Source organism: Seriola aureovittata, chromosome 16 (genome assembly GCF_021018895.1).
Source record: "Seriola aureovittata isolate HTS-2021-v1 ecotype China chromosome 16, ASM2101889v1, whole genome shotgun sequence".
NCBI lineage: Eukaryota > Metazoa > Chordata > Actinopteri > Carangiformes > Carangidae > Seriola > Seriola aureovittata.
Genome location: NC_079379.1, coordinates 6,322,069 through 6,348,635, shown reverse-complemented (window position 1 = coordinate 6,348,635; position 26,567 = coordinate 6,322,069). Strand labels below are relative to the sequence as shown.

The following is a 26,567-nucleotide window of genomic DNA, read 5'->3' as shown; positions in this document are numbered from 1 at the left end:
TCACAGATGGAAAAAAAAGAAAAAAGAAAACAAAGAAAGATTTCTTCTTCTTCTTCTTTATGTTTGGATGGCATGGAGAAATTAAAAATCACCTAGAAGGAAACACTTTCATCCTGATGATGAAAGAAAATTTGTTGGAAGAAAATTCTAAGCCTCTCAGGGCGTCTGTATGCAACAGATGCAACATCCTCACAAAAAAAAAAAATCTATCCCTGAATTTTTTAATTCTGAATTGCAATATTGTTCAAATTAAATGGAAAAATTGACATCATCATTTCAATAAAAAGAAAAAAATAAATTAAACCTGCCAGGGGAAGTTTCAAACGGTGGTCCAAGAAGTTTTCTCTGGCTACAGGGGATGACAGAAAGCAAGCATTTGAGATCTTTATTCAGGGTTGTTGCTTTGTGTTATTTTTTTTCCACCAGTTGTTTAATGTGTAAATGTCAGACAATAGTAAAAAAAAATAGAGCCCACTGTGATGTCTCATGATTACTAGAAACTGCAGCTAAAGACGAGACAGTTCCCTTTGTCTCAGTTCACCTTTTCAGATCTTTCCCTTTAACTGAGAATATCACTGAGTCCAGTTGATACAGACACGACAAAACTCTTTTAATTAATTAATTATAATTTTGCCCAGTTCTTATTCAGAGATAATATACTCACAGACATAGAAGCAGTCCGTACTGATTGCAGCAGCAGCATCAAATTATCATGAGAATCTGGCTTCAAATCCTGTACCTTGCTCATGAACGTGAAATTGGTTTGAAGTGTGAGTGAAACCAGAGTTTAGTCTGTGGTCTGACACTTTGTCATTTTGTTGGTCCAAAACTCACTGAAACCACAGTGGAAAAAATAAATAAATGACCTACAGTGGAAATGGCTGTTTCCTGGTCACACACACAAACACTATCTGTCAGAGTTATTGACAGAACAATCAAGACGTAGGCTTCAGCTTCAATTAGCATTTTCCAGTTTTACAGGATCCACGCTCTCCGGCTCTCGCTGTGTTTGACACTCCCACAGACTCAACTTGGCCCGGCTTATAACGCATATGGTACAATTAGCCTTGACTTTATCATGCATGTGGTCTTGGTTTCTGAGGCATTTCAGTCATTTCAGGGCTCCCTGAGAGACCATGAAGGCCCTGCTGATGAGTCTACAGGGGCAGACTAAAGGTTTTTGTGCTTGGTAGTTAAAGTTGGTAGGTAAGTTGAAGGTAATTAGCTCTCTGCTGTGGAGCACACAAGGCCTGAAGGAGAACACAAACAGGGAAACAGACATTAAAGCTCTTTCATACAGTAAAAAAATTATTCGGGGTTAAAATAAGGGATTAAAATGAGACCAAAATTGGACTTGAATGAGAAAATAGAAAATACATTTATGAAAGAATCGATTGTCAGTGTGACTGAACAGTTATTGATGCATCTCATTTTCTTCAGCTCAGTTTCTTAAGCCCAGTTGTTTTCCAGTTGCTCACTTGTTGTGTAGAAGAATCAGGAAAAACCCAACAGACTTTGATTTACTCAAATGCAACACAGGTGAACCTCCTCTGAGTGAGCTGGATGTTCTGCTAAAGGTTAAAACACTTTGATCTACAATTGGAAAAACAAGCAGATGTAAACATTTGAGAACCAGGACAACAAGAACTAGTCAGGCTGTTAATGAAAGCTCATCAGGTGGACACTGAGGTTTTGTGTAATTTAGGTTTTTATATTTTTCCACATGGCGGAGTAGTCCAAATAAACAGCCAGGTAGCTCATGACATTTTTACCAACACCTGAGTTGTCTTTCCAGGTGTAAATGACACAAAACATTTGTAGTCAGTTAATTGAATGCTGACTGACTCTCCTTGTCACTTTGTCTCCTTGTTGTCACTTTGTGTCTCTTTGTTGTCACTTTGTTTTTCTTTGTTGTCACTTTGTTTTTCTTTGTCACTTTGTTTTTCTTTGTTGTCACTTTGTGTCTCCTTGTTGTCACTTTGTGTCTCTTTGTTGTCACTTTGTGTCTCTTTGTTGTCACTTTGTGTCTCCTTGTTGTCACTTTGTGTCTCTTTGTTGTCACTTTGTGTCTCTTTGTTGTCACTTTGCGTCTCTTTGTTGTCACTTTGCGTCTCCTTGTTGTCACTTTGTGTCTCTTTGTTGTCACTTTGTGTCTCTTTGTTGTCACTTTGTGTCTCTTTGTTGTCACTTTGTGTCTCCTTGTTGTCACTTGTGTCTCTTTGTTGTCACTTTGTGTCTCTTTGTTGTCACTTTGTGTCTCCTTGTTGTCACTTTGTGTCTCTTTGTTGTCACTTTGTGTCTCTTTGTTGTCACTTTGTGTCTCTTTGTTGTCACTTTGTGTCTCTTTGTTGTCACTTTGTGTCTCTTTGTTGTCACTTTGTGTCTCTTTGTTGTCACTTTGTGTCTCTTTGTTGTCACTTTGTGTCTCTTTGTTGTCACTTTGTGTCTCCTTGTTGTCACTTTGTGTCTCTTTGTGGTCACTTTGTGTCTCTTCAATGAAATTTGATTGACTTTCCAACAATAAATCATCAACAGTCACTTCAAACCTATGTTCTGGCCCAGGACCCTGCCACTCATTGGGTCCCTGGACCCAGTAGACCTGTTCAGTAATCCATCCACACTTGTAGACGTGTCATGTTCAGTTATTTTAGTGTTTGTTTTTGCTGCTACGGTGGTCACGCGCTTGTTTTTTAGTTTCCCTGCGGCGTCCACGTGTCCTCTCAACAGTCCAGCGAGTCGGTCTGGATCACAGCCTCGGGTAGAGTGTCATAGACTGACAAGATTCAGAAACAGGGTTCACTGCCTCTGACAGATGATCTCTGGCACATTAACTTAACTCCATTTTTCACTTTAATTGGAAAAAATTGCTGCACAAATGTTTTGAAGGCAGAAATAAAAAACAACACACCTGATTCTGATTAGTCATCAATACACAACTGATTGATAAATGTTTACTCTATGAAGGACTTGGAGAGCTTATTGTTTATTCTTTATTTGTATCCCCCTCAGCTGTTACTTTGGCAACAACAACAACTCCTCCTGTGGTCCATGAGTGAAGCCGTCCTGCAGCAGATCTCAGATGTTCTCAATACAATGAGACACTTATTTCTGTCTGAATCAGGTATAGTGTTCAAGTAAACACTCCACTTCAAACTAAAGTTTAAAATGAAGTTTCTTAGATGGTCATATTTATCTGGTACGGTCTGCTGCTATTTGACTTTTCTCTCTTTTTTATTGTATGAACTTGAGTGCTCAATAAAAAAAGTCTTTCACACTTACACTTACTCACGCAACATGGGAATAATATCGAATTCAAGATGTGCATTAATAAAAACCTCCTCTCCATATCTGGGCTGACACTGGAACAGTAAAGATATAATTATTTGTTTTATATGTATATTAAAAATTTTGCCCTTGTGTTCCTGAAATATCCACTCGTATAAAGTGGTGTGAATATAAAGAGCTGAGTGAGTGACAGGGACTAAATCCACAGTGTGCAGTGCCAGCAACTGTCTCATGAGCAGCTGGGAGAGGAGCCCGGGCGGGGGGGGGCAGTGACAGTTAGTGCACTCTGGAGGTCTGTCAGGCTTTAGGGCCAGGTAGTAAACTTGATAGTAAAGTTGATTGGCCTTCGGCCCCTGATTAGTGAGCCTGAAACCGCCACAGTCTGTTTAGCACACTGCAGCGTACGGTCGACAGAGCTGAGTTTAACCTGTGAATAAGTGATCCTCATGGAGTCCTGTGGACACTATGTTTCTGACAAAGGTGTAAAGAAAATGCCTGTTTGAGAAAAACCTGTTTAAAAACAGGATGTTGAAAAAGTGACTCAAACCAGGGCAGACGAGGGAGTTTCAAGTCGCAGAGGTCAGTCAGAGTTTAGGGTCGGGTAGTAAAGCTGATGGTTAATAAACCTGATTGGCTTCAGTTCACAGCTAACAGTCTGAAAGTACCAAAGACTCCTGTTTGACTTCAGGTTAAACTATACCAATCATATCTTCCAGCTCAGTTGACCTTTTAAGATCATAAAGAGAATTTTTTTTTTAGAAACACGTCACAGAGTGACACACAGATTTGAGTCAAGTATCCCAGCGCTTTCATATATTTTTTATTTATATTTGAGAATAAAATGAAATTAAAAAGAGAAATTTGTGTTGTTTGTAGCCCAGTAAAGTGAGTAAACTGTTTCTCAATGACACAACATTACAAACATGGCCAACAACACGAAGCACTAAGGCTGAGAACAGTGTGGTGGAAAATATTTACTACAAGTTTTCATCTTGGAGAAAATAAAGTTTATCTAATTAATGACTACAAAATCGTAAAGAAGGCTGTATTAATGTCACATATCAGTTGCTGTATCATCAATATCCAAGTCGTAATTACAGTAAATGTAGTTTGTAATCTACCCTCTGTTTCCTGAAGTTTAATTCGATTTTTATATATCTATTTTTAAGTTATTGTTGTTAAGGTTATTTCCATTAGATAAAGAGCTCATCCATGACAATTCAGTATTTTAATGTGATAATATAATCATTCTGTCTAAAATGCAAAGATATTCAAGTAACTTTCATATATGACAAAGACAAAAATAAAATCTTAACATTTGAGAAGCTGGAACCAGACACCTTTTGGATTTTATGTTTGAAAAATGACAAACAAAACAAATAAAACAAATCATAGCCTAGTAAATAAAGTTTGTTAATAAAACCCAAACACATGACAGGAACAGAAACAAAACAAAAACATAGTGGAGCGTTTCCCCAACAAATTCATCTTACCCATCCATCATTACAAATCCTTTCTCCAAAACATTAAACCAAACAATCTTTCGAAAATCATCTATTATCTTTCTCACCCACCTTCCCACAATCCTCTGCTTGACCTCACCTGAACCATCAAAATCCAATGTCTTGCACAGACCCTAGTTCAAAGCCCAAATACTTGACCTCCGAACTCGGCCTTTGATCAACAGACAGCTCGACCTTTTCACGTCACTCACGTTGAACCACACTGAATATACTAGAGGAAGAAAGAGAAGTCGGCCGCCGGAGGAATGAGAACAATCCAGCTGATCTTCTCATTGTTTCCAATAGATGTTTGACATGTTCCAGTCTCACTACTTTACCTATTTATCCTGTTTAATTGATTATGTTAGGAACATGGAGCCAGTTTAACCACTGATACTTCAGTCCAAATCCTTAAGAGGTTCACTTAATATTTGGTGATATCAACACTTTTCCCAAACCTGGACAGAGAGACTGGACAGGAAATATAGGCATATACACTCATTGAGCACTTTATTAGGTCCACCACACTAGCACTGGGTAGTTCCTCCCTTCAGCAGTCTGAGACATGAAGCATTACCCTGCTGGAAGTATAAGAAACTGTGGCCATAAAGGGATGACCATGGTCAGCAACAATACTCAGATAGGTTCCATCCATCCATCCATTTTCTTCCCCTTATCCGGGTCGGATCGTGGTGGCAGCAGGCTAAGCAGGGTATTCCAGATGTGCCTCTCTCCAGCAAAAATTTCCAGCTCATCCTGGGGGATCTTTAGGTGTTCCCCAGATGTGATATGTAATCCCTCCAGCGAGTTGGTTGGAGAACCTCCAAAGGAAGGCGCCTAATCAGATGCCCCAATCACCTCAACTGGCTCCTTTCGACTCTGATCCTACCATCTGCTGCTTCAGCAGAAATCCAGATCCACTAAACCAGGCTACATTGTTCCAGTCTTCAACTGTCCAGTCTCGTTGAGTCTGTGTCAACTGCAGCCTCAGGTTTCTGTTCTTGGCTGACAGGATGTGGAACCTGATGTGGTCTTCTGCTGTTGTTGCTCATCCACCTCAAGGTTGGACTTGTTGTTCACTCTGAAACTTTCCTGCTCACCACAGTTGTAAAGAGTGGTTATCTGAGTGACCGTAGCCTTTCTCTCAGCTCCAACCAGTCCGTTCATTCCCCTCTGACCTCTCTCAACAATATGGTTCAGGAGGTTCATTGCACTGCTGCCGCATGATTGGCTGATTGGATAATTGCATGAATAAGCAGGTGATCCTGATAAAGTCATGCAAGATATCGTTAGTTTCAACCAGGCTTTATGCATCCTCTGGTTGGAGGACCATCCAAACCCTCGGTGAAAAGGTTTGAAAGTGAGAGTTATTGTGTTTTTCTGCAACAACATTTGAATCTTATGTTTGAGATTTTTTTTTTTTTTTTGTAACATCCTCTCCGAACAAAACAAGACTGAAAACAGTCAAGAGCCAGTGTGCGACGTCAGATCCTGGAGCAGCTCCACTGACAGTGACAGGGAGAGCAGGTTTATCAGCACAGCATCAAAATCAGACCCCAACAAAAGAGTCCGAGAGAGGGACACAGGGGACAGTCTCTCTCTCTCTCTCTCTATCTAACGTCATGGAGCATCCAGCAGAGGACAGAGACAATCTCAAAACACATTAAAGTTTTTAGGCCCCTGCGTTCCCTTAAAAAACATCTAAAAATTCAGATGTTTTCCATCGCAAACCTCCCACCCCACCCCCCCACCCCCCCACCCCGCCCAACAGGGACCTGTAAAGCACATAGAATTACATCAGAGAGAAAGACAGGAGGTGGAGGAGGAGAGAGAGAGAGAGAGAAACATAGAGAGAGAGAGAGAGGGAGGAAAAATTCTTCAAGTATGAGAAAATTTTACTGCTCTCCTCCCCTCTCTTTCTCCTCTTTTTTCTTTCCTCCTCTCTCTCTCTCTCTCTCTGTCTGTCCATTCCCCCTCCCTCCGGTTCTGTTGGTCAGTCAATGAGAGCTTCACAGAGCTGGACAGAGACAGACATCTGGACCGACAGAGAGACAGAGAGACAGAGAGCCAGAGAGTCGTCACAGCTCTGAGCAGGTAGGAGCATTTGTTTAGATTCTCTGATAATTGGCAAAAATATTCTCAAAATCTTTCATTTGTGCTTCTTTGATAAATTTCACTTATAATCTTGAAAGAGATTTTAGAATAATTTACTTGATGGATATTGTCTGAACAAGCAAATGTACAAATTATTCAGTGAGAGCTGCAATGATTAGTTGATTAAACAAAATAAATCTGCAACTAATTTGATCATTGATTAATTATTTGTCAAGCAAAAATGCAAAGTGTTCCCCTGAAGCTTAAAAAAACTTTGAGAAGAATTTGTTAGGGGTGTTTTCTGCAACCTGAAAATGTCACTTAGCTTTTTAATTTCACTATTTTTTGACATTTTAATGATAAAAACAATCAATCATTTCATTAATTAGTTCATAAAATAAATGATAGATTCAGCAACAACATAGTTTAAGCCCTTTATTCACTAAAATTACACATACAGTGGGGTCCAAGAGCCTGAGACCACATTTGGAAAGTGATCTCACACCTCTGGACCGCACTGTATGTTTAATTTGACCTAAAAGCTTTAAAATATTTTACTTTATTTGCAAAGTGCAGTAAAAAAGCCTGTGCATGAATAATATAAAAATGTGCTAAAAGCAACATTTCTCACTTCGTACAAGTTATTCTGTCTAGATTGACACTTTTTGTCTTTTATTGAGAAGTGAAAAATTAATGTTCTAACATTAGATTTTTTTGTAGGAATAAACGACGTTTTATGTAGATTAAAAACCAACATTCAGATGTTTAATTGCATCAAGGCATTAGCTGGTTTTGGAGGAGTCTTGACTTCATATGATGGGATGCACATGTTCAAATTTCAGTGTTAAAGGGTGAAAATGAGTGTAAATGCATGTGAGGACCACAAACTTCTGAATCTCTCGAAGTGTCCGTCCTGGTCTGTGGTGGCTGTCTGGGCTTCAGTGAGTGCGGGTGATGGATGTCAGCTGTTATATTACTAATCAAAGCCTTGTAACTCGCCATGGAACTGCTGCGAATCATAAAATGATTTTGTCTGGACTCAAGGTTTACTCAAGCTGTTTTCATCCAGGTTTCACAGTCTGCTTGAGGCAACTGAGTGTGCTGTAGTTTAAAGCTGCATAAAAAGCTCATACGTTGACATTGAGTTAAGGTTTTTTTTTTTCTTTTTTTGCCAAACTACTTTTTCCAAAGTCTAAAAAAAAGGCTTAAAGGGAAATGACTATTGTCATAGGTGAACTCCACATCACTGTGTTTCCAGGTGTTTCCAGGAGTTTCTGCTGCTTTCCTTTAGTGTGTCCAGAGGGATCTGCAGTCTGATAAATGTCCTCAGGTGATGTCACCTGAGTCAGCGTGGGTTGGGTCTGCAGACGACAAGTTTGAAAAAGTGAAAAACCTGGGGATGTGGAGTTAGAAAGAAGTGAGCTCACCAGACCACCAGAGAGGCTCTGAGCCTCTCTTCTGATTGGCTGACTGATTGATCCAATGAAAATCTAGCAGATTTCAGGTAAACCAAATCGTGCAAAGGTTGGATGGTGGGTCCAGGTGGGCGGGGCGTGGAGCATGGCTGAGAGCAGTGACTGCTTTGTTGTGACATCACAAAGTTACAGAAGTCCTGACGGCTGGTTTTAAGGCTCAGTTTCTGAATACAAGCTGTGTGCATTTCTCTGTGGACTGAGCGCTTTGAGACTTTCACAGTATTAATATAGCACCTAGACCTTCTTTATAATCAAACAACACATGGAAATCTACCTTTATTCTATATTGGACCTTTAACACTAGAGTCTTAATTTCCTATAAGATTCATCTTTATGTGTTTTTTATAAAATACAGTGTGTGAAATAGTCAAGTTAAAGGTTTCTCATGCAAATCAATTTTATAGTTAAAGCTTGAGTGCAGGACTTTTACATATAAATGAACATCCAGGTTTTAAATCTGGTGTCTGTGGCGTCTTTCCTCCACTGCGAACTGGCAGCAAAGTGTTTTACGTCAACCAGCAATGACTGGTTTGCCAGAGATGAAGAGAGGAGCAACCGTAGTCATGGAGACAGATTAGGCTACAGCAGCTAAGTAGTATGGTGGAAAAAACTAGGAAGCATCCAAGTTTCTGATGCTTCAGCGTTCAGAGGAGGGATGACATTGATGGCGCTTTCCCTCGTTGGCTGTTAGTGTAATTACTCTCACTGCCAGAGGGGGGAGACATAATTTCTGCCCTGCAGGTTTAAACTGCCAAGAGTAATCTGTAGTTAAACCCGCACAAATACAAAGTCTCTTGAATAGCTATTGGTTTAAACTAGTTAAAATTATTAAATTGTTGAATGTGTGCTGCTGCCTGATTTTTAATCTCAATGAGATAAATGTTATATAAAAGAAAAAGAAAAACACACACACACACACACACACACAGCTCCATTCACCTCACATGTGACTGCCTCTTGCTTTAACCTGAGCCAAGTTTGTGTTTGAAGGAGCTGGTGTGTGTGTGTGTGTGTGTGTGTGTGTGTGTGTGTGTGTGTGTGTGTGTGTGTGTGTGTGTGATTGTGTTTGTGTGTGTGTGTGTGTGTGTGTGTGTGTGTGTGTGTGTGTGTGTGTGTGTGTGTTTGTGTGTGTGTGTGTGTGTGTGTGTGTGTGTGTGTGTGTGTGTGTGATCGTGTTTGTGTGTGTGTGTGTGTGTGTGTGTGTGTGTGTGGGGAGCAGTTTACTTTGGCTGCTGAGAGCTGGACTCAGTGTGAACAGGAGGAAAAGGCTCCGACTGAAAGACACAAACCAGCAGCAGAGAGAGAGAGAGAGTGAAGGTGGAGAGCGAGCGTGGAGGCTTTATGGTGCGCGTTGTGGGAGTTTCTGTTGCCCTAATGTGTTTTCTGAGCGGTCCAACCACTGCAGCTGGAACAGCTGTCACAGGCAGGTATTTACAAGCTAATTGTAGTCGATTGAGCAGGCGCACTAACCGGCTGAGGTCTAGACAGATGTGAATTAATTGGCAGATGTTGAACCCTCTTTGTGTTGGGTCGAGTCAAATTAGCAGCACAGGGACTGGATGTGTGCAGAGGGTGTGGAGAGTGGACAACATCAGGTTCACACGTGAGGTGGAGGAAACATGGCTTCATGTACACACACTGAAAATTGACTTTTCAATTAAACCTGGATCCAACGATATTTGGTGAAGTCAAAGATTCCAAATTTTTCTATGAGGGAGAAGAAGTACATGCAATTTAAATAATTTTCAACAAAGTAATTGAACTTTTTTGTGGGAAAAAAAAATTGTGTTTAAAGTGTTTTTGTGTCTTTATGAGTTTAAAGATGACAGGAGGGGATCTTTAAACAGCAGTAAAAACACAGCATTGACAACTGAACCAAATAACTGGAAGTAAATTTATGTCTCAAACATTGTAAAAACCAAAAACCATCTCAGTGATTGAATAAAAAATATAGCAGATTTCAGGTAAACACTCAGGGAAACCAAATCCTGCAAGGTTGGATGGTGGGACCAGGTGGGCGGGGCTTGGGGTGTGGCTGAGAGCAGTGACTGCTCTGTTGTGACATCACAAAGTTACAGAAATCCTGATGGCTTGTTTTAAGGCTCAGTTTCTGCATATATTTAAACTTAATTAGTTACAGCTCAGTCGATATTAAACTCTTCAGGTTGATACTGATGTCAGTAGTTAAGAGTTTGTTGATGTCAAATCAAACACATAACATTATTGATGAGGATCCCATACATTTTGTTATGAAAAAAATAAAAAATGTACTGACTTATCACTGCTCTCTGGTGGACAAACTATGTAATGACAACTCCATTTCTACACTGCAGCAATCGCTGTTTATTGACATACTCTAGGTGCATAGGATAACACAATTATTACCAAATAATCTCCTAAAAGGTTTCCTTGAAAGAACCTCAACATTTGGTTCTAATACTACGCAAAACACAGAGTGATCCGTATATTTCTAAACGCTTAGCCACAGCACAACCCTGAGTACTTTATTCAGAGGATGTGTTGACAAACAAACACAGTTCAGCATAAGTGAGAATAATGTTTCCAATAATAAATGAATGTGTCAGAAATATTCCTTGTGTTTTAAATGGAGAAATTTCTTTCATCTGGAGTCAATAATAAACTCAACACAACTAATTGAACTAATTAAAGTCTGAGTTACTTAGTTTCTTTGTTAATCCTCTAATTAGAACCAAACTATGTGGTTCCCCCCAGGAAACATTCAAGAACTCATCAGCAAATAACAGCTATGTCAAATAAAGTGTTACCAAAACTTGCTCAGCTTTGAAGAAGCCAATCATCTTAGACACTGTTTATCACTTGTTCTCACTTCATTAACAATGTTTTAGTCCTCAGTGCTCGTTAATAAAGTGGGAGCAAGTGATCGAGAGTGAGCAGGATTCTTTTTCTTCTTAATGCTAAACAAAAATCCAATTTTGTACATAGAAAATCTGCATCTTTAGCATTTGAAGATAATTAATAATTACAGAACAGTAGGAAAATAAACAGCTCAGCTGACAGGACTGGGCCCAGCACTGGGGACTCTCAGCAGCTGGTTTCTACATTCAGACCTGCTACTGCTGCTTAAAGTGAATTTGAGCTGAGTCGACCTCTCAAGTATTAACAAGCTTTGGGTTAAAACCTCTCCTGCGAGACGCGGCTGGTTAGATCATTGAGGGTTTGACTCATATTTGTGGACACGCTCAGCTACTGTGTGTGTGTTGGAGGAAATGTCAGGGGAAAACTTTCTAACTCTTAGTGTGGTGGAATTTATTTTTTTTACTCTGATCTAATAATAATGTGGTTCTTTGTGAAGTTGTTTCACACTTAGGCTGGAAACTTTTCATCTAGCATATAATTCAACATATGTTATATATCATTGACTATAAAATATTACAGTAATTAAAAAAATATCAGCTTTTACAATTAACAGTAAGAGGTGTAATGGTACAGGCATGTTGGGATGTTAATGGTTGTCCTCCAAACTTTGGTCTGTCATGGTTTGCCTTAAGGACTCTTTGTGTTTGGACTTTTGTATTATGTTTGGACTTTGTCATTAGTAATTAGTTTAGAAATTAATTAGGTCATTGTCATTTCCTGTTTTATTTTAAAGTCGCTTTCCTAGTGTGTCTCTTGTTGTTTTTTAATTCCTGTCTTTGCCCTGTTTCCCTCCAGTTTGATTGTCTGCCCCACCTGTGTTCTATTGCCCTTGCCTCCACTCTGTATTTAAGTCTCTACCTTCCACTTGTCTCCGTCAGTCCGTCTGTTATCATCATGTTTTCCTGAGATCTCTAGTTTCTCCGGTTGACCTTTGTGTTTCCCCTTCATTGTTCTCCATCGTTTCCTAAGTTCTAGTTTCTGTTCCTGCCTGTTTTTTTTTTTTTTTACTGGATTCTTGGTTTTGTAAGTTTCTGTTTTTGTTATTAAACACTATTTTCCACCTGCCCCTTTTGGTTGTTTGCATTTTGGGTCCTGCCATCTGTTACTCCTGACGAGTTGATTGAAGGATGTTTCCTTTCTATTATTGTTTTACTTAGCAACAGTTTCAATATATCTTCACTCTATCTCCCTGAAACTAATGAATATCTGCTCAAAGTTGGTTCCACTGACACCAACAACAGATAAAAAAAAACATTCAAAGAAAGGTCCCATATTGTATAAAGGTAGATGTCCATGCCTTCTTTGATTATAAAGTAGGTCTAGGTTCTATATTAATAATGTGAAAGTATTTCTTGACTTGCAGTCACAACCCTCAGCCATGCTCACCTGGACCCACCACCCAACCTTGGAGGATTTGATTTCTCTGAGTGTCCGCTTGAAACCTGCTATATTTTTATTCAGTCTCTCAGAAAACAGTCAGTCAATAGAGCTCAGAGCCTCTCTTCTGAAATGATGGAAATGAAATTGTCTGGCCTACGGACCGACCAGCTGTTCTTTCATTACGGGCAATGAATCATGGGGTAGGTTGGGGCTTGAAGGATCCACCCGTTGGAGTCTTCATTGTCCAGGAAAAGAACGACTCATTTCTCACACATTTGAAGGGGCCTTCGAAATAGAGCAGCCTAGTTGTGCCGCTGTGACAAAATCGGTCTTCAAATACAGAAGGTTTCGACCCCTGAACTGGGACACAGCTTAACTGAGCAAACTCCATCATCGTCATTCTCACTAGTTTTGTTTTAGGGAACAGACATGAAAACACCGAACAACATATGTTTTTTTAAACTTCGGTTTTCATCAGTATGATCAAGATAACCAGTTGACATTGAGACATTGTAGTTTAGATCCACTGTGGCCTTTGATGGAAAGTTTTATCATGAACTTGAACCACTGCACGATAGCAGTGCATAGATGTGATTAACTGTATCCAGCAGTCATGGATGAATGTAGCGTAATGTAATTTACAGTAACTCACTCTTGGACAACACATGAACAGATTTACAGATGTTTGTTTTGATGGATATGCGGTCGATCTGAAGACAACAAACAAACTTAATTTTAAACTTCATTTTGGCCCTTTAGTGTGTAAGGAAATTACAAACAGGGCCACTCAGACCTAACCAAAAAAAACCATAACACATGGAGTTTATTTCATGAAATACTCCTTATAAACATTGCCAAATTGCCCAAAATAACCAATTAAAGTATATCCAGCAGTTTAACTGGTCTTTGGTTTGACCCATGTGCCACCAACCTGTGAGGTGGTACTGTTAGAAAACTGGCTGCAGGACAACAAATTACTCTTTCAGACCAAGTTACTGTTTCCATTGTGGTTTACTGGCTGACACGCTACACTGACAGACCCATAAACAGCTAATGGCCCCTTTTCTGCTAATTGTGACCAAAGTGGAGTCTGTCGAGCTGACGTGAAATTTAAGGTGGGTTTCAATGTGTCATTCTGTCTGTGTTTCAGGGGGAAAATCCCTGGAGTCCAAAGGACAGGAGGGAGGAAATTCAACCAGCGATTGTCATCACCTCTTTGGCGACTGAGTGAAACGCGGTGACAGCAGCTGACGGAGAGCCCTGAGACCTGCAGAGCGACTGCTACAAATCCTTACATCCTTTTAAACCCTCTGAAGATCTTGGAAGCAATCAGCATCAGCTCGTCCAAACAAACCTCAAGTCTCCTGAGCAGACCCATAGTCCGGCGTCTTTCCCTTCCCTCCTTTTCCTAAACAACCGGAGGGACTGTTTTCCTGGTCCGACACCAGCAATGCTTCCCTTCATCCCTTCCCTCCTCCTCATCCTCCTCCTGGCTGGTCCGGCCCTCCTGACCCCATCAACCTCCAGGGAGCTGCAGGTCAGGGGTCACAGGACACCGAGGGACACCAAGCAGGACTCCATCAAGGTGAGGGAGTGATGAAACTGCTGGACTAAGTGACACACCCTCCAACTGATGAGGTTGTACCCCCCAAAACAAACAACAAAAAACACTTAGAGCTGCTTGCAATCCATATTATAGTCTATTATAAACCATTTAACTAAGAGAGAAAAAAAATGGGTGGTGAATATCAGCAATAGACACCAGATATTTAAGCTACAGTGGTCTCAGGACAAACATGTAAGGCCTCCCCTTTACCCAGGGATCAAAACTAACAAATACCAGAATGGACTTCAGGATCAGAACCTGGGTCATCCAACTTTTAACTGAGCCTACAATAAGAAATATCTGTTTTAAAGAGCAACACAACACCCTTTAAAACTCTGTCTTAATGACCTCTAGTGGTTTAACTTGTCATCCTGCTGCAGTGATGTAGAGATGCAGTCTAGGGTGTATCAGTACACGATGACATTGCTGTTGGGCGTGGTTACAGGTGCAACGAAACACACTTTCTGATCACATCAACAAAACACCCAGCAGTGATGCTGACTGTAGTTTTATTTACATTCCTTCATTTGACTTTTTTTGTCCAATTGAAGTGACGTCTTTAAAATACGACGTCTTGTAAATACACCACGAACTGACCTGTTGAAATAAGGTGTATTCTGTGTTGAAGTGTGGACTTTAATAGATGCAGACACAGATACAGAGCAAACATGTGACAGTGACCTACTGTGGCTTTTGACCTTTTCTATTGTCATTGTTACAGGTGGTGATCTCCGAGGGTTGCGCCAACCAAGCTGATTCATCTGATGTCAGCCAAGGAGGTAAAGACATCGTGTTTATGTTATTGATCCCCTTCATTTTAACATTGTTACACCTTCATTAGTACTGATACGAGTAGGACTGACTCCTCAAACAGTGAGGAACAGTACGAGTAGAGTTCAGTTTCTATCTCCTGATCAACTCTGTATTTCTCAGGTAAAGAAATCGACCTGGTCCCTGGCTCTCCTCTGGTCCTGACCCACAAGATCAGACTGGTCCCATCAAATTCAGGATCAGGGTCCGGGTCTTGCGGCTGCGAGGCGGACTTCGCTGCCCTTCGGGAGCGTTTGGAGAGGCTGGAGCGGGAGGTGTCGACCCTCAGGGAGAAATGTGGAGGAGCCGAGGGAGGATGCTGCACCTCCAAGGAGAGCAAAGGTAAGAACCAGCTTCTTGTTGTTACTGTATAAAGAAAACCGTCTGTCCACAATAAAATGTCCATGAGCTCAGCAGCAAACTGCAGACAGACACAGTCGGAGAGCAGCTGGTGAACACAGTGGAGCATTTAGCAGCTGAAGAGCCGGGGGTTTGTTTGCAAAATACACCTTAAGTTAAGATTTTCCTTAAAGTCTGAGTTAAGGTGTCTGTAAATAAAAAAAACAGTTGCACAAAACACACTTGAGTCTTCTCCTTGAGGTTTCCTTAAAATGAAGTACTTGAGGTTCTCTCCTCATCTTAGCCTTATACTTAAAGAATCACTCACAGGCAGTTAAACCGTAGCACAAAAGACCTTAGCGACCAAAGGGAAAAACTAAAAGTAGGCCGAGTTTATGGAGTTTGTGTCAGTCAGATTATGATTTGCCTGCTGTCTAGAGTCGGATTGCTTGACTTTCTGCAGCTTAATGAATGCTGTGCGGTTTTACACCATATGATCTTCTCGGTCAGGTACAGTCGAGGTGGTTCATGTCCACAGATCAGCAGTGGGAACCTTTTAAGAGTGCCTGTGCAACACTTTTAACTTTTGATCCTCACAAACTGTATATGACGTCATGTTTTCCCAACTGAGCCGAGCGAGAAAACCACACACAAAAACACAAATACATAAATATCTGATGTGAAATAACCACGCTGGATGTTGCTGACACACATGAATCCAAACAGTTAATTAGTAAATTAGTAATTAGTAAATAATCAAGTCTTCTAATGGTTTCCAGTAGAATATGAACGAGCAAAAAATCCACTTAAAACCTTTCTCAACATGTTGTAAATACAAATAACCTCAAGTCTGTGATATTGATCGTTGCTCTCGCTCACAGAAAATCAGTTTAAAAGGATCTTATTAGATCGTGGACACACAAGTAAATATTCATCTGTGAATAACTTATAGAGCACTTGAGTGACTGCTAACATGCAAACAAGACACTATTGACTCTAGGTTAATGCAACTAATAAGACAACAACACATTACCCCTGTTAGAAAATGTGAGAAGGATGGTGATTTAAATCATAGTTAATTACTCTTAACCATGACAACAAACACAAACACAGATCTCCTCACTCTGTGTGAACGGGCTGATGTGTTTCCTTTGGGAGGTGTAACATGAAGATCAGAAGAATCCAAGTCTAGACTCTTATTGTTGTGAATTTTTTGCCAATTTACAGTCATTACAACATCTGGGCTTTCATCTTGTTATTCTGCTGCACACCATGTGTTTATAGCAACATGTGGAGGATAAACACTGGACTGAATCTTCTGTGTCAGTAAAAAGTCCCATTTCTGCTTTTAAGGTTTTCTGTTAGAGCCGAATGGATGTTGCTCAGAGAAAAAAAAAAGACACACTCCATCTGTCAATCATACCAAATGATAACAGGCAGACACACAGGGGTGTGTGTGTGTATACTACATAAAGGTTGCAGGTTCAAATCCCCACATTTAACACTCAATCTGTAGCAGATTATTACACAGGGAGCAGGGGAATGAAAATGCCTATTATCTGTTCTCACGACAAATGAATAATAAACCCTGTAAAATGTGCAGATTCTCAGATTAGCTATTGTATTTCAAAATAATTAGAAACATGAAAATAGAAACTAGAAACATCCCTCTTGTCTCATCTTTGGTCTCTCTGCTCTGACTCCTCATCAGAGTCACATGCACGTCTTCGCTTCAGCCAATCGCATGAGTTCATATTACTTTACCGCTCTGCCCGTGGCTGCTTCTCCCGTTCCACTGACTCATCCTGCATGACACACACACACAGACTTCCTTCCTCAGAGCCAACAGATGACACATTTATCAAGCAGCAGAGCAACTATTTAACAACTATCTAAAAGTTCAAATCTGTCCTTAAATGAGTCATTTCCTCTCCTAAAGTAAACACACACACAACACCAGAAAGAAATGAATGACACAAGGAAAACAACAAAAGAGAAGAATGAATCCCATCACAGCCCAGTGTGAACCAGCGTAGCCACCAAAGTATTACCATCCATTCAAAAGAGCAATGTGCTTGATTGAGAAAGTGCATGCACAAGAACATGCATAAATATATATAATATAAAGCAGCTGTGCACAGTCACAGTATTTAGATTCTTCAGCAAAGCAAAGCAACAATACGACAAAAGTGACAAGAAAAGTCCAACATTTATTCAATTAAGAAAAATAAAATCATCCCTCTTAAAGCAGAGTCGATGGTGGCCCTAAGAGCTTAGTGTTTCCAGGGGACGCAAGTGATGAACCCGGGTGGGATGCACTAACTAAATAACTTCAAAAGTAAAAAATTGAACGACAAGTGCAAATTTATCCAAAATATCCAACACAGTTCACAGTTCTAGAAAAAAAGAACAATGTAAAGCTATCAACATGAAGCTAAGCTATAAATAATATAAATTCACAAAAAAAACAACATATAATTTCCTTCATCTTTCGAACCTGTCGGTGCCAGAGTGTGAGAAGGTCCATACTGTGTGTGTTTTAATATTACCCGAATACTGTATTTTTAATTGATTATTTGGGAAGATAAACTTGGTTATATTAGCAGCATTTTAACCCTGCAGCTGCATCTGTTGGAGCTGTTTTACTGGGTAATGGATGAGAATGTGCGTGTTTTGTTTTAAATAGTAGAATTTCACTGCAGAATAGATAGTGAGTAGAGTTGCCAGATAAGTTCAGTGGAGAAAGTATCAAGTTGCAGAAGTGAGGTTAGTGACTCTGAGAGAAACTGAGTGACTGACAGTGAAATGATCTCTGACAGATTTCTGTTAGAACCAGTTCATCACACACAGAGCTGACCTCAGGACTGATCGCATTATAACCTGGCAGGGCTGAAACCATGAGCTAACGCTGTGTGTGTGTGTGTGTGTGTGTGTGTGTGTGTGTCTATCCTCAGCTCTCTGCCCAGTGTGATCTCAGACTCCATCTCCTCCCACACTAGTGCAGATTTCCCTCCACCCTCCTCCTAACGACACACATAAACACACACACACACACACACACACAAACAATTAGTCATAACAAGGCTGCGTGACAGTCCAATTGACGAGGATTAGACCTCCACCCCCCAAAAACTAAAGCAGGACGATAAAGGAAAGGTTTTCAAGTCATGTTTCAATAATCCTCCATCATCATCATCATTATCATCACCATCAGTTACCTTAACAACTACTGGCCATGACTCTACTGTGGATATTCATGAGCTGCTCTCCATTTGGCTGACGTGGCTTGTTGCTTCCCTCACTCGTGTTTCTCCTCGTGTCTTATCTCCTGGGGAAGGTTTTCCATCATATGTGTAGAAATACACTCAGCAGGACTCTTAATAATGACTGTGACGTCCGAGCTGTTTATTCTGACATGGAAAATAAATGAGACCTTTGGCTTATGAGGAATAAATTAAGTTGCAAAGAATGTTTTCTTGATTCAGATTCCACACATGTAATTTTTCTTATTTTATGACTACATCTGAATAATTCAGCTAAAAAAACTAGGAAAAACAGACAGACTGCTCTGTCCTGGGCTCCTCCTCCATCTTCAATGATTGTGGACTTGGTGACCCCCCTGATGATTACTTTAATGCCACCATCAGGCCAAAACTTTCATTTATACACAAGGATCACCAGATATCTGTGAAAGTTGCTGAGTATATTCATGCTCCACAGATGATGAACCCCTTCAGTTTTTAATGACCTTTCCTCTATATCACTATACTCGACGAAAGTTACATTTTTAGACTCTTAAGATTCAGTATATCTACAGTATGTGGTTTAAAGGCTGTAGAGAAGTGTTTCCCAACATTTTTGACCCTTTTAATTCATTCAGAATTAACTCACGACCACTCAACAAAGGTTACAAAAACTCTGAGAGCACTTAAAGCAAAGTGCAAAGTTTGATTTTAACCATTTTTCGATGGCTGAAGAAGTAAAACTATCCAGTGTTTCACTTTGAGCAAAGATAAGAGAAATGGCTAAGTAGAAAAGATTTTTTTTTCTTCTTTCTTATCATCTCACGTTAACCTTCACGGCTCTTGAAGATACTAGCCAGCTTCAGACATTTAATCTTATTTTCAGATCACATCAGGAACAACACTTGTCCTCTCTCTTTGTTCACTTTTGTTTATTTCATTCAACATACCACAGTAAGCAGTTATTGCCACAGTAAATATCAAGCCCTGTTGAAAATCTAATCTTAAAACTAACCTTAATCCCTGACATTATCTAAATTATCCCAGTACGTTGGGACCATCTGGTACTAGGCAGATGCTCTGTCTGTCTAAAGGAAAGAATCAGAAACAATCAGCTAAGTCATGCAAAACAAGACTTTTATTTATAAGAAAAAGCACCACATAAGTATAAAAACTCAATAGAAATTGCATAATCATGTTCATTTTCCAACAGTGAAAGGCTCATCTCGCTACACAGCGCAGAGTTTCTTTATATTGTAAATACTGTACGTCCAGAAATATTAGTTACCCAAATCTGTAAATTTGGCTAAAAAGCAGTTTTGGTTAATCTCATGCAAATGTACCAAAGAAACTTTAGCATAAATGCCAAAATCACATCAGGTCAATGGGACAAGAGTGAAACATTACATACATGATGAAAATCAAATACTAAACCAAGCCACAAGCTAACAGGACATTAACCTGATCGTTCAGTCAAAAATATTAAAACCATGAGGCATCAGGAACGAGTTTGGTTGGGAGTGAAAATTAACGTTAAAACCCAACATTGGGTAATTGATGTTTAGCAGATGTTGGGTTTTGGTCACCAGAATGTCAATATTTTACATTTACGTTAGCATGAGACATTTGTTAACAGACATTTGTACACCGTAAAACCAACAAAATATCAATGTCTGGTGTCGTCTGCAAATTAACCTGTGACATGGCTTTAGACTTTGGCTTTAGATGTTGATCTGACATTGCATTTCGGTCCGTGATCACACCCTACATTGGGGAGCGTGTCTATGTTCCCACAGCCCTAACCCTAATCAAAATCCAAATCCTAACCCTAAATTCCCACAGCCCTAAGCCTAACCCTAATTTTCAAAAATTTCTGTGGAAAATAAAGTTCTAAGAAATGTGGGAACATAGGGCTGACCCCCTACATTGAACCAAATATCAACTTCTAACAACGTTCGTGGGCAGCTTTGTGCCTGCAGAGTAAAAGAGGGGGTATAGATACATTTTCTGACAACCCCATTTGCTATAAGCTTGTTTCCCTTTCTCTCCCATGTTTATCCACTCTTCCAGGTGCAGGTTGCTCCATCAAACCAGACATCAGCGAGTGTCCCAACGAGTGCAGTGATCAGGGTCGCTGTGTGGACGGCAAGTGCATCTGTTTCCCTGGATTCAGTGGACCGGACTGCAGTGAGTCCAACTGTCCCGGAAACTGCAACGACAACGGGAGGTGTGTGAACGGACAGTGTGTGTGCGATCCTGGATTCACCGGCCCGGACTGCTCCGACACGGCCTGTCCCAACAACTGCAACAATCACGGGCAGTGCGTTAATGGTAAATGCGTTTGTGACAGCAGATTCACTGGCACCGACTGCTCTGAGAAATCATGCCCAGGAAACTGCAACAACAAGGGGCGCTGTGTTAACGGACAGTGTGTCTGTAATCCAGGATTCACTGGACCAGATTGCTCTAAAAAAGCCTGTCCCGATAACTGCAACAACCGTGGACGGTGTGTTAACGGTAAATGTGTTTGCCACAGCGGTTTCACCGGCGCAGACTGCTCAGAGGTTGCCTGTCCTGGAAACTGCAACAACAGGGGGCGCTGCATCAACGGGGAGTGCGTTTGCAAAGATGGTTTTGGCGGCCCAGACTGCTCTGAGAGAACATGTCCTAATGACTGTAACGACCGTGGGAAATGTGTCAACGGTCAGTGTGTTTGCGACAGCGGCTTCACCGGTGACGACTGCTCTGAAGACTCCTGCCCGGGAAACTGCAACAACAGAGGGCGCTGCGTTAACGGTCAGTGTGTTTGTGATGACGGGTTCACGGGTGCGGAGTGCTCTGAAAAGTCCTGCCCCAACAACTGCAGCAACCGGGGGAAGTGTGTAAACGGGAAGTGTGTTTGCAATGTTGGCTTCGCCGGAACGGACTGCTCCGCCAAAGGCTGTCCTAATAACTGCAACAACAAAGGGCGGTGCGTCAAGGGGAAGTGCATTTGCCGGCGAGGGTTCACCGGACAGGACTGCAGTCAGTGTGAGGAAGGGATGACCGGACCCAACTGTGATACAGGTGAGTCAAACGCACCGAAATACAGAATCCTAAATTAAAAGTAGTCTTCAAAGAGACAGCCTAATCTACATTTAGTAACGTTATATCCAGTGCATTCTTGTTATCTCTTGTGATTGGATTTCAATATGCAAATAAATAATCAATTCATTATGCAAAGACAAAAAACAAACAAACAAAAACAATACAAAACAAAAAACAAATAAATGTACCTGGTAACATTTTATTATACCAACAAATGGCCTGTACATTACCACAATGCTATTACTGTTGTCATGATTCATTCTCATTTGTGGTGTACCACATGGTTCGATTCTTGGTCCTGTTTTGATGTTGTTGTTGTTGTTGTTGTTGTTGTTGTTGTTGTTGTTGTATAAATGCTTCTCCTTTGAACAGTTAATGAGTAGTTTTGTTAGAGACACTACTAATCTTTGGCTGGTTTTATCTCACACGTTGATGAAAATGATCATTCATGCATTTATTTTGTCCATTCTGGACTACTTTAACTGTTTTCTGATGTGATGCCACTATTGACGAGACATAATTTTTCAGTCCAAAAATAAAAACGGTTCTGATCTGACATCATTATGGTCCAAGACTAGTTAAGTTTAGGCACAAAAGAAAAACAAACGTGGTCAGAGAAAGGTTGTGTTTTGGGCTGAAAAAATATTTTGTTAAGATTCGGGAATCGTGGATATGGCCAAGAAAGCAGCATTAACTGTCAGTTGGAAACTGGAAACGAACAGCAGCAGGTTTTGTTTTGGGTTTTTTTTTACCAACCCTCCATCCAACCTCCTCCCTTGGTGGACATGTGGCTCTAAAACAGCATCACACAACTTCCTCCTTTGCTCCCAATGGACAAAAGTACAAATTTATTTGGCCACTAGGGGGTTTTATCACTTGTATGTACAGATGTTTTCATTGGGCATTTGCCGAAACAACTGCTCCTGTAATTTTTCATGAGTCTTTTCTTTGCCCAGAATACTTGTGCGTTACTATTGATCAGCTCGTCTGAAAGGTCTCTTGTGTCTGGATTTATTCTGTTTACTCTACATCAAATTCAGGTTTCAATTCAAGATTCTTATGACCACTTTTGACATTATTATCTGGTGGTTTATATGTTAAGTCACTGTGGTCCTGTATTAAGGACTTCCTGGACCTTGCTCCTGGCCTAAAACTAAAGTTGTTTTTAAAGCTTTTAGCTTTGAAACATAACTTACAATGTTACTCGGCTCCCACCTGTTCAGTCTTCCCTTCGTTTAGTTGTTTTGCTTCCTTATATTTCATCTCTATTTTATATCTGTTGCTTTTACTTTGTGCTTTATTTTGTTTTGTATTTTTCCCCTTAATAACATCTGCTGCATCATTACAGGCTTCAGGGGAACTAATCACACATTTCCTCTACAGTGGCCATGTTTGAATATCCTTCTTCATCCAGCGTCACATTGGCTTTTGTTTTTCCTCATGTGTGTTGGTGATTTATATTCTCAGGGCAAACACTTTACATGTTTGGTATGTTTACATATCCCAGATGCTTTGCTTTGGTGTAATATCTTCTCACATAATGACTTAATGGATCGACCACACAAGAGAAGACAGTTTGTCATTTCTGGGAAGTCTAGTTGATGAATGTGCTTTGAACTGCTGTAAACTTTTTTTGAGGTTTGATCAAACTGTGTTTGTCATGATTCATTCAACAACTGCAATTTAATCTCGGTTACCTCATCTTTTTTTTTCAAATTCTGCTCATAATTGTTGTTCAACACATCAGTATCTGCAGCATCAGTCATGCTGCTTACCACCTCCAACTCTGTTTTCTCTTTGTTGTTGTTGTTGTTGTTGTCACTGTTGTTGCCAGGCAACGTTAGTGTATTTGCTCGTGTGTTTGGAGCTGGTTCAAGCTGCAGTGATTCCGGTGACGGAACTGTTTCATTAGCAGAGCAGCAGGATCCAGACCTGCTTCCCATAAAACTCCCTCAGGCTGCTCTGTAATGGCTTTCTGTGACGGAGAACAGACACCTGTGTGTGTGTGTGTGTGTGTGTGTGTGGGTGTGTGTGTGTGTGTGTGTGTGTGTGCGTGCATGCATGCGTGTGTGCCTGCCTGCGTGTCTGCGTATGAGTGAGTGTGTGTTAAGTGTTTTCCCAAATGTAACTGACCTGTGATTGGAGTCGAGGGGGGGTTGTCCCAAAACTGAAGTCCCATATGAGAAGGAGAGAGAAGTTAATGGTCAGCAGTGACTGTTAAGTTCGTTTCCATCCACCTGTTTTTGTGCACATTTGGAATTTATGCAAAAACAACTCAATGGAGACACCAGAAATAGAAAAAGATATTGCAAAAAAAAGGTATTGCTTGGTGAAAAGGTCGACAAAATGAAAATTACGTAAAAAATAAACCGGATGAAAAACTTTTTTTTTTTTTTTCTTAAAATATTGACTCCGCCTTAGCTCTCTCCTTTGTCTTCTCTTTAATCAGGTAATCTCATTGGTTTATTTTGTAAGAGAGGCCAGAGATAAGACACACAACAAACACATGTAAACAGCATCAGAAATCATCCCACACATCATTAACAATGTAACCACGTCCCAAATTAAAAGCTTAAATCTATCCAATGTGATGAGACTTTCCCTTTTAATGTCTTTTGGTCATGTCATTTATATGATGCAAAGTACTGAAAGTTGGACAGTGAAATCTGGTCAGTAGACAAAGCAAGATTTCATTCAAAGTCTTTAATCATCAACCTCCCGCTCAGAAAAGTATTTTTCTTTTTTTGTTGTTATTTAGATTTTTCTTATTTTATCTTCAAGTGGTTGATTATGTTTCTGTAAATAAAGACGCAAAGGACAAAATTCTGTTAACAAAACAATGCCAAGACTAAAATTCTAGTGGGGAAATAGTAAAGCCAGTATTGATTCATTTAGTTAGCTAGTGAGTTATCTTAAAAAGTAGTCAAATTTAACTCTGGTAACACTAACAAAATGTAAACTCTTATTGTTATCTACAACCTCTAACTTTTAGTTATACTCGCAGTGTGGCTTTATAGGGATGGCGGTGTCAGTCAGTTGGTCACATGATCCCCAGAGGATGAATCCGGCTGAAATTTTTTCCTGGATTTCACAGGATACGTGAAAAAATTCAGCAATTCAGAGAAAGAAATTTTGGATGTAGTGCCATGACATTTGGTACAACATTTATCTTGCGTCGTCATCAGGTAAAAATTTCAGTTTGCCAAATATCTGCAAAACTAATGATGTTCAGCCTCAGCTGCTTACTACTTACTAAGCTAAGCTAAGATGGAGAACATGGTAAACCCACAGACCTGCTAGCATGGATGCAGACTCTTAGTCTTGTTAGCCTCAACTGCTAAAACTCCTGTCAATGCAGTCGACCTCGTCTCCTGTCCCCCCAAAAAACCAAACACTGAACACAGAAAGTCGTGAAAAAGCGATTTCATGTGGGAAGCTGCAATAGCACGTTTTATTTAGCCAAAGTTGAAGAGAAGGATGCTTCATGGGAAATATCCTGACTTTAATTCCTATCAGATTTGAGCAATGTTTTATATTTAAAAATTCTAAATGCATGTGTGAGCTTGTTTGGTAGCCTCCCACATGGTTACCATGTCTCTGTTTCTTTCCCAGTTCACTGTGTATGTGAGGTGCTTGTTGGATTTGCTGTAATTACTTACGGTAACGTTACGTCAGTCTGTCTGTCAGTGACCCATTCTGCAGTTAATTTTTCAGCTCTAATTTTATGAGAAACTGGTGCAGTAAAACAAATCTGTGAATTATTATCGACTGCACTTTCACCCCTCAGTGTGTGCAGTCATACATCAGCGGTGAGGCTCTGCCAGGCTGACAGCTTCGTGTTGGCAGCATCACAGAGTGCCAGGTGTCTCTGCATGAGACTGTGGCACAATGAACTACAGTTTATGTGAAAGAGTGACCCACTGTTTATATAATGTAGATAGAACATGACAGGAGGTCTGAATGAGTCTTACAGTGAAAAAGTATTATAGAAACCTCATGAATCTGTGTGATAAACTCAGTCTCTAATGCCAGGAGCACACTGTGTGTGTGTGTGTGTGTGTGTGTGTGTGTGTGTGTATGTGTGTCTGCTGCGTCGCTGCTACTTCCAGCTCTATCTTTCTACACAGAGTTCACAGGTTACTCGAATGTTGGATTTCTTTTCATTATAAATTAATTTCTGATTCATTTTGACAGAATATGTCTCTAAAATGTCTCCACAATAGTTAAAAAATATATTTATATTTTTCATGTCTGTATCATATTCAGATTCAGCCTAGACATGGACAACTATAGTGGAAGGAGTCAGTTGTATGTAACATTGCTGATATGATGTCAATATGACATCAGCAGGTGACACACATGTCACGGGTGAAAATAAAAAATCACAACACAGCCGCGAGGCAGTGCTCTAAGCCGTTAACATGGGCGCCAAAATGAAAACCGTTCTGCAGCCGATACACACACCAACCAGTGTGTTTCCAGTCTAACTCCTGCACCTTTAAGAATTGATTTACTGATCTGCAGGTCAAGTCAAGTTAAGTTTATTTATATATCACATTTAAACACAGCTTGAGCTGACCAAAGTGCTGTACAAAGAAGAATAGATAAGTGCAACAAATACATATACAATACATAAGAGACATATAAGTATAATAACAAACAAGTAGACAGCAAAAAGTAAGTGCTCAATATGAGCATGACAATGGACTAGGAGGGTAGTGAGCTAAAAGGCCAGTGAATAAAAAAAGGTCTTAAACCTCTTTAACCCCTATTTAAAAATGGAGATGGAAGAAGCACATCTGATGTCTGGTGGCAGGAGGTTCTATAGTCTTGGAGCTGCAACTGCCAA

The 26,567-nt window shown here is 40.2% G+C and overlaps 1 protein-coding gene across 2 annotated transcripts in view; it reads left to right on the top strand.

Moving 5' to 3' along the window:
- The first annotated feature begins 6,760 nt into the window (after positions 1-6,760).
- LOC130183686 (tenascin) overlaps positions 6,761-26,567 on the top strand; it is a 57,816-nt gene continuing 38,009 nt past the window's right edge. Inside the window, exons 1-5 of one of the 2 annotated variants that reach the window (XM_056399321.1) lie at positions 6,761-6,881; positions 13,785-14,219; positions 14,962-15,019; positions 15,174-15,392; positions 20,702-21,697. In XM_056399321.1, coding sequence (XP_056255296.1) covers positions 14,085-14,219; positions 14,962-15,019; positions 15,174-15,392; positions 20,702-21,697 — 1,408 coding nt within the window. In that variant the 5' untranslated portion in view covers positions 6,761-6,881; positions 13,785-14,084. The remainder of the gene's footprint in view (positions 6,882-13,784; positions 14,220-14,961; positions 15,020-15,173; positions 15,393-20,701; positions 21,698-26,567) is intronic. The other variant, XM_056399322.1, reaches the window with a different exon arrangement.